The sequence below is a fragment of the Aristolochia californica genome, unplaced genomic scaffold (genome assembly GCF_029961685.1).
Source record: "Aristolochia californica isolate CCGP_79_NKW_82.1479 unplaced genomic scaffold, dmAriCali1.0.hap1 SCAF_5, whole genome shotgun sequence".
NCBI lineage: Eukaryota > Viridiplantae > Streptophyta > Magnoliopsida > Piperales > Aristolochiaceae > Aristolochia > Aristolochia californica.
Window position 1 is genome coordinate 44,428,778 of NW_027182214.1, and position 8,879 is coordinate 44,437,656.

Genomic DNA, 8,879 nt, shown 5'->3' on the forward strand with positions numbered 1-8,879 from the left:
GACAAAGCAAAGATAGATGTGGCACTCGTTCCCACGAGTGCAGCAGATAAAAAAATTATTTTTATTAGATCGTTTTTTCATTTGTATCTCATAAGAAATAACAGAAAAATAATAATCATGAATTTATTTTATATAAATATAATATTTTTTAAAAAATAAGACTAAAATAAGAGGTAAAGATAAGAACTATTTTAATGATTTTAAATTTATCTATTTTACAAATTTCCATTAAAATAATATAAAACTATTTATTTTTAATATTTTATTTAAATAAAAAAAAAAGAAAAATCAAGCTAAATATTTTCAGTAAAAGAATAACATAAACATTCAAAAATTTTAAATATTTTATCTGATTTAGTTCTCACATAAGAAAAAATGGTTTTTTTTCGACATAGTGAAGGGTTAATCCATTACAAAAAAATTATTTGTACAAAATATGCGAAATGATTATCTCAACCATGATTAACGGTTAAGATAATAATTTCATATATTTCGTATAAAAAAAATAATTTTTTTATTGGATAAGCTGTGTAATAATACTTAATGTTAAATATAAAGATTAGAGTTAGAGAGAGAATGATTATCTGCATGGAAGTGGATGTTTACGTTCTTTCTTCCACCCACGTCAGACAAGCTGGTCAAAGAAACGAATATCGACTCAAGAACCGACAATAATCTATTATCTAGCGTGTCGACTCGGAAGACGACTTGGTCGGAGCCTCCCAGATCGTTCCTCCTATTTTGGACGATTCTCTCTCATTCTCATTCGTTTCGTGTCAACCCTTTTAATTTCTGATTCCAAATCAAACTATAAAATAGCTTTTTAAATAAATTTTGATATCTGACCGAGTCGCTCACGTTAAAATCGAATAATTCGGTGAGCTATCTCAATCACTCGTCACGCGGTCGTCATCACTTTGCCACCTGTCCATGCACGTCGGAGTCGAACGCTTTGTCGACAACTCGGTCACGCGAGTCTGAGTCACTTGAGTGGGCCCTGGAACCCCCCTTACGTACTAAGAAAAGAGAAAGCCCGCGTGCGCACTTGAGTGGGCCCGCGTGTGTCATTTGTCGCTTCATCCGCCCCGTCAGAGGCGCGACTGCAGAGGGAAACGCCGTTTTCTAGACCAACGGCCGTCGCTAGTTGCTCTCTCCTTAAAATTGAACGCCTCAGTTCTCACACGTAAACATAAGCCTCAGGCCTCCTCCTGATTTGCTTTTTCCTCTGGAGCTGCTCTTCGCAAGAGGAAGATAGACGAAAGAGTAAGCGGAGAACAGGGTACTGAATGAGATTTTAGGTAAATGAAGATTTTACTCATTCGGGTCCATTATTTCGTTTGGTTTCGTGGTTGCTAATGTAATTGGATTACTGTGTCGTGCTAGCTGTCGTTCCTTTTCTGTGAGTGGAATCATTGATTTTCGTGGTCGAATTTGAGGTTTCCTTCGTATAGCTGTTTCTTTAATCATTGGATATGATTTCAGTGATTTTCGTGTTTATGGTTTGGTTCCATGGTTGGACGGTTTTATGTTTTGGTGGTGAGATTGGGGTGAGCGGAGCTTTTATACCTCTTTAAGTGGTGTAATTTTTGGCATATCATGTTACAGCTGAAAATCTAGCTAAGCTTGCAATATGTTTCAATTTGAGGGCGGAAAACAGGATATTTCAGGAGTTTTTTGTTAAATGAGGACTCACCTGATTCAGATTTTTATTCATCCAGGTGTATTGTTTCATTAGTTTTTTTTTATAGTTTGAATATGTATTTTGGTTATTGTTTCCTGGTGATAGTGCTCCTTTTTTGTTTTGAGAGGAAGACTTGGTTTCCATGTTGGAATTTGAATTTTTAAGTTCTTATTTCTCTGAGTCTTTTCTGTTTATTTTTATTTATACGTTTTGGTTTCACTTGGTTCTGCTTCTGTGGGGTTTTATATTTTAGTTGTGAGATTGGCCTCAGCAAAGCACTTATACTTGATAGGATTTGGGAATAACTCAGAGCTTATGATATTACAGCTAAAAAGTTATGTCAGTTGCAATCTGTATTCTTTTCTGCCTATGGAGTAGAAGAAAACACTTTCAGATCTTTAAAAATCTCTTTCTTGCTATTTGGTTTCTAACGAAATTGCTTTCTCTTTCATTCTACAAGATTCTAGTTTTATCTTACTACTGATCTCTGAACACAAAAGCAGTTCCCTATACAATTTTTTTTTTTTTTTTTTCTTTGGGTGGGGGATGTTATGGAACCATTTCTTTCTTAACCATTTTTAGTCACATTTTTTTTTATGATTAGAAGGCAGGATAAACTAACGTGAGTGTATAAGATGTTTAGGAAGGGAACTCGAAATTGTAACAAGTTTTTTAGAGAATTGCTCAAGTCTATCTGATGCAACTTAAGTAGTTCTGCTGATATTCTTGCTATGGAAATTTCTTAATGTTGAAATCATTCTTTTTTGTGTCGAAGAGAGATAATTTCTTCACAACGTTCTTGTGGTTGCTTATTATTTCTATAACACTATGATATTCTACTTAAGTTGTCCTACCTGTTAAAAATTGATTAGTATTAGCCATAAAGTATCTTGTCTTGCACCAGTTGTTGTTGTTGTTGATTCCTTTTCTGCTTAAAATAGAACGCATTGCCTCAATGTTCTCTTTAACTAGATGTTAAGTTATTGATGAGAGAATGAATGTTCTGCTTCCTATGGAATCCAAGATGAATGATTTTCTTAGGATCGTTTCATCTTATGTGTATCATTGAGAAGAAAAGAAAAAAATCTGAATTTTTAGAATATTATTATGCTATTTTAACACATGATTTTTTTTTCATCATTCCAAAAAAAAAAGAAAATAAGATAGGTGAGTAATGTTTACATCATGAATAGTTAGAAACTGTAGGTATGAATGATAATAAAGGACACTTGAAGATGTATTACGTAAGAAATTGATTGATGTACACAATGACTTTTTCAGTCTGATACAAGCTGCATTTCATTTTCAGGTGTCTATTGACATTGCATTTATCCAATGCTGTGTAGAGAAGGTGTGGATCTCAATAATCACAAAAAATCTGACTGAAGGATTGGTGTGAGAAACTAGGGAAACACATTGTCATAGCCAATCCATGCTGTAAACTTGGCATGGATTCACATTTGCACCCTTTTTTTAGATGCAATGTTCCTGGTCTGGAAACATCCTATGACTTTACTTCCTCCAATATAGCTCTCCACGCCGAGTGGCTGTTCAGCCCTATGAAATTTAAATTAGAAAGTTCCCCTGATTCACCCCTTTTGAATGACATCGACTATGGTACTTTTTCTACTTTGAGCAATGGCCAGGAGCAATACAGTTCCACAGAAAACCACTCGGCCATTAGTACTTCACAGAACTTGTCTCTTGACACTGATAGTTCGTTCCAACATTCTCAATCTAAGCTTCAAAAAATTCATCCAAATTACTTGGTGGGAAGACTTAGCCATGAAGATCATGCTATTACGAACATAAAAAACACTCTGCAAGAAATAGAGTCTGCTCTTATGGCGCCTGACAGTGAAGAGACAAGCACACCAAGTTCTGCTTTCAATGATCACTGGCACAGAAAAATCTCTACGCAGCAGCATTTTGCTGTATGGAATGGTGATTCTCATCAAGAGATTTCCATTAATCAATCTCCAGCTTTTACTTCTAGGAAGCATCATAAAGTAGTTGGGAGTACACCACCCAGTAAACGGCAAAAGATGACTTTGGGCAACTCACAAGATTCTCCTTGCTCTGATGTGAAACAATTACTGATTCAATGTGCAAGTGCCCTTGCTGAGAACAGAATGACAGATTTTGAAGAGTTAATTCAAGAGGCAAGGAGTTCTGTTTCAATCAGTGGGACACCTATTCAGCGTTTTGGGGCATACATTGTTGAAGGTCTGGTGGCTCGGAAGGAGGATTCTGGCACGAATATCTACAACAGAGCACTTAGATGCAAAGAACCAGAAAGGGAGGATTTGCTCTCTTACATGCAAATTTTGTATGAAATTTGCCCATACTTCAAGTTTGGTTATATGGCTGCCAATGGAGCAATTGCTGAGGCATTCAAGAACGAGGACCGTGTACACATTATAGACTTCCAAATTGCTCAAGGGATTCAGTGGGTCGCTCTGATCCAGGCACTTGCAGCCAGACCAAGTGGACCCCCACATGTCCGGATTACTGGGATTGATGATCCAGTTTCACAGTATGCTCGTGGGGATGGTTTAGAGGCAGTTGGGAAAAGATTAGCTGCCATGTCTAAGAAATTCAACATTCTGGTGGAGTTCCATCCAATACCTGTGTTTGCTTCCGAGGTTAAACGAGAAATGTTAGATATTAGACCTGGAGAGGCGCTTGCAGTTAACTTCACTCTGCAGCTTCACCACACCCCTGATGAGAGTGTTGACGTGAATAATCCAAGAGATGGGTTGCTTAGGATGGTAAAGTCCTTGTCTCCCAAAGTGACCACTTTGGTTGAACAGGAATCCAACACTAACACTACCCCATTCTTCACAAGGTTCATCGAGACCCTAGATTTTTATTCTGCCATGTTTGAGTCAATTGATGAGACGTTACCAAGGGACAACAGGAATAGGATCAATGTGGAGCAACAATGCTTAGCAAGGGACATTGTGAACATTATTGCATGTGAGAAGAAGGATAGGGTGGAAAGACATGAACTACTAGGAAAGTGGAAGTCAAGGTTCACCATGGCTGGGTTCCAGCCATTCCCATTGAGTTCTTATGTGAATTCTGTTATAAAATCACTCTTAAAGTCCTACTCTGAGAACTACACTCTGGTGGAGAAGGATGGCACCTTGCTGTTAGGTTGGAAGGATAGGCACTTGATCTCTGCTTCTGCATGGCATTGATGGGGATGGATGCTTCTCTGAAAAAATTGATAAACACAACCTCATATGGATTTCTGTAGAGCTTTCTTTATTTTCTTTTCTTTTTTTATTCTCTGGGCTTGCCATTAGGGGTGGCACTGAGCCGAGCCGAGCCCGAACCTGCTTATGTTCGAGTCGAGCCCGAACCTGCTTATGTTCGAGTCGAGCTTGATTTAAATATTTCGAGCCGAGCTTCGTCTCGAGCCTAAAATTGTTATCGAGCTCGAGTCCAACGAGTTCGAGCCAAGCTCGAGCCTCAACATACATTTAAAACTTTTCAAAAAATTTATATCGAATAAAATGTATATAAAATTATGTATACATTTTACATAAAATTGGGCATGACTTCTACATAAAATTGGGCATAACTTATATATATAATATGTGTATAAGATTGGGCATAACCTCTACTTAAAATTGAGCATAATCTATATATATAATACTTGTATAAAATTCGGTATGACCTCTACTTAAAATTGGGCATAATTAATATACATAATACTTGCATAAACACTCCATAAACACTCCATAAAATTGTTAATACATTCCATAAACACTTCATGAAATTGTTTATACACTCCATAAAATAATCTAAATATTTCATACACTGCATAACATTATAAATAAACTCCATACAATAATCAAACAGAACAAAATTAAATAAAATATCACTATCAATTTACAATCACCCAAATAAAAACTATAAATCCTTTAAATAAAATCCTATTACTATTACAGACTTACTAGAAAATTACAAGAAATATTTTAAATTTTTCTTAGGAAAGTTAAATGGACATCTTATTGCCTTTTCTAAGGAAATAAATAAAAATTAATAATTAATCTAATATATTATTATACTTATCGATAAATTTTTAATCACGTCAAATGTCAAACACAAAATTGCTATGAAAATTGCCTCATGCTCAAAGTATTATATCATCAACTGTCAAATATTTATTTAAAAATTTTCTATATGGTTTTCTAACCCATCTTGGCAAGAAAATCTTCCTTAGAAAATTATATGATTCTTTAAAAAGAATTTATAATTAGAAAAATATTTTGAAAAAACATGAGGCACTAATGGTCCCTATATTTCTATTAAAAATGTCTTTTCAACATTTATTGAAAAAACCACTAATAGTCTCTAGAAACGTATTTATACTAAAATATATTTTCAATTTATTTAAGAGCCATGAGGAAGGGATAAAGAGTTTTTTTTCCTTGTTTATGATCTCACACGTAAGGGTGACTTTGAATAAATTATATATAAAATTATGCATACATTTTTAAAAAATATAATAATAGGGGAGGTTCAGGATTGAATTTCAATAATGGATTAAAATGCACCAATATTAATATTTTTTACTCCAATTGTTATCTAGCTTGTTTTGTAATTTTTGAATCTGGCCATAATTTATTATGGCCTCCTTAGTGCCCCTAGATAAAAAATTATATTCTAGGAAAAACTAAAAATATTTTTCCTATGATACATATTCCGAAAAAAACCTTTAAATAAAATCTTATTACTATTAGTGACTTATTAGAAAATTACAGGAAATATTTTAAAATTTTCTTAGGAAAGTTAAATGGACCTTTTATTAATAATCAATCTAATATATTATTATACTTATCGATAAATTTTTAATTAAATAAAATATCGAACACAAAATTGCAATGAAAATTGCTTCATGCTAAAAGTATTACAGCATCAACTGTTAAATATATTTAATTCAAAAAATTTCTAAACAGTTTTCTACTCCATCTTGGTACGAAAAATCTTACTTAGAAAATTATATGATTTTTAATAAAAAATTTCAATTAGAAAAATGTTTAAAAAAACATGAGAAACTAATAGTTTATAGAAAATTATTTATATAAAATTTATTTTTAATTTTTTCCAGAGGAAAAAGTTTTTTTTTAAAATTTTTTATTTTATGATATCGCACGTGCGAGATCTTCTCGCGAGGGAGGGGGGAGATTATTTCTCCCCTATTCTGGTTTTCCGCCAAGAAGATGCGGAGGGAAGGGGGTTATGGCGCCGGGGAGGACTTATCGTCGGGGATGACGGCCACGACAGAAACAGAGGTGACGGCGAGGAAAGGAAGAAATCGAATGGACGGCCACAGAGGCGGCCGACGAGCAGCTGCGACGACGATAGAGACGGTCGGCAAACAGCTGCGACGGCGGTAGAGACGGCCGGCGAACAGCTGCGACGGCGGTAGAGTCGGCGACAACAACTGATGGGAGGGGTCGGCGGTGACGAGGGGGGAGGAAAAATCCCCCCCCCCCCCCTCCCCCCTCACTCTCGCTCTCTCGCGATCCCGTTACCGATCCATACCGATCCGACTCACTTCGAGCTGGCTCGCGAGCCGATGAACCGAACCTAGTTTCGGTCGAGCTCGGCTCATTAAGGTAAACGAGCCGATTTCGGTGATTGAGCTCGAGCCGATAAATGACCAATCGAAGCCACCCCTAGCTGTAAGATCGGGGTTTTTGTTTCTCAACGTTTCGCTTTGGACGCTAACGAACGTACATTTTGTCTTATCTTTTCTTGCACGATATTTTACCAAGAGTGAGAAGAAGCTTCAGTACTTCAGCAGTCGGCTGCCATGGAGAAACAGTACCGTGGGATGAATTTCTGCATGCAAGACACAACCAGCTCTGTGTTTCCGGCGACTCCTTGTCCTGCCGACGTTCCTCCATGGTGTTACGGTTCTACTTCTGTCACGGAGCCGTCTCGTTTCCTCTGCGCGGAGCAGTAACTGAGAATGGTCGATTTTGGTGCTCTCTATACTAATTCTCCCTCCTCCAAACTTTTCTCGGGCTCTCTCTCGGAGGGGATTTCTGGAAGCTCTGGGAAACTCGTCGATGAATTTCATCCCTTCTCGAAGAAGCTCGAGTGCCCCAAGCTCGAAAAGGAAAAAGAAGCGTAACTGGACCCCAGAGTGTCTTCTCGACGAGCTAAAGCTCCACTACTCGGCTCCACCTCAGTTGCTTCAACCACACTTGACCCGAGTGTCGGAGAGGTTATCTTGCTTGGCAGCGAAGGACGAGAAAGCGAGAATTGCTGAGAGATAAAGTCCGGACGCTGGTTGGCGAAACTTCGATCGACAGATCCTCATTGGGATAGGAAGTGGAGGCAATCCGCTCTGCAGTAAACCACAGAATATCAATATGGGGAACTGATGCCAATGGACCACAAACTCTTGAAGAAACTTGAACGCGTGATGATTAATACAGACCTCTGTTACAGAATTATAATCGGCCATGATTTCCTTCACTATTGCCAATAGGCAGTAGAGTGAAATACCCAATATGATAATGGCAACAGCGGTAACTATGCACAAAAAAACCCTTGCAAATATAAACCCAATCATCAGACCCAACTCACTCTGTCTGAGTTAGTGCTGATTATTCTGCTGCTCGAAAGCTGCTACACCACATAAAACCTCCATCAAAAAGTCACGTTTTCAGGCCAGTTTGTAGATCCTGACCAACCTCATCTTCAAAATATACACGCCATTTACGATGGGAAACAGAGCAATCAAATTCAGGAAAGAAAGTAGAAGGAAGTGTTGGAGAATGTCATGTGAGAGCAGCAGCTCTTGTTGAGGGTTAGGGCTCGAATCTTCATCTCTTCATCAATTCACTAGAGCACAATCACAATAAATAATCGAAATACATTTTTCTCTATACACTAAACTCCACAGCTGCACATTTAATTTTTGCCTGTTTTGTACATATAAATAACTGAATGAATTTCAACAAATCCTTCGTCAAACCATAAATGAGGTTTGCGTTTTAAAAGGCACTGAAGCAAATGAACCAACAGATTTGAGAGGACATTTGATTAAAAAGTAACCCCTGAAATCTTCGCCAAGAGAGTGGAATAAACACCCACAAATAGCAACTAATCCACGCATTTGTTCAAATCAATGTTATGTCGTTAATTCTAACAAACAACTTCAATTGGAGAG

General features: G+C 37.0%; 1 protein-coding gene across 1 annotated transcript; it reads left to right on the plus strand.

The window, feature by feature from the left end:
- The first annotated feature begins 1,212 nt into the window (after nt 1-1,212).
- On the plus strand, nt 1,213-4,942 carry LOC137965605 (chitin-inducible gibberellin-responsive protein 1-like). Its single transcript, XM_068811876.1, has 2 exons — nt 1,213-1,298; nt 2,991-4,942. The coding sequence occupies exon 2, from the start codon at nt 3,130-3,132 to the stop codon at nt 4,882-4,884; it is 1,755 nt and encodes a 584-aa protein (XP_068667977.1). The 5' UTR covers nt 1,213-1,298; nt 2,991-3,129; the 3' UTR covers nt 4,885-4,942.
- The last annotated feature ends 3,937 nt before the right edge of the window (nt 4,943-8,879 follow it).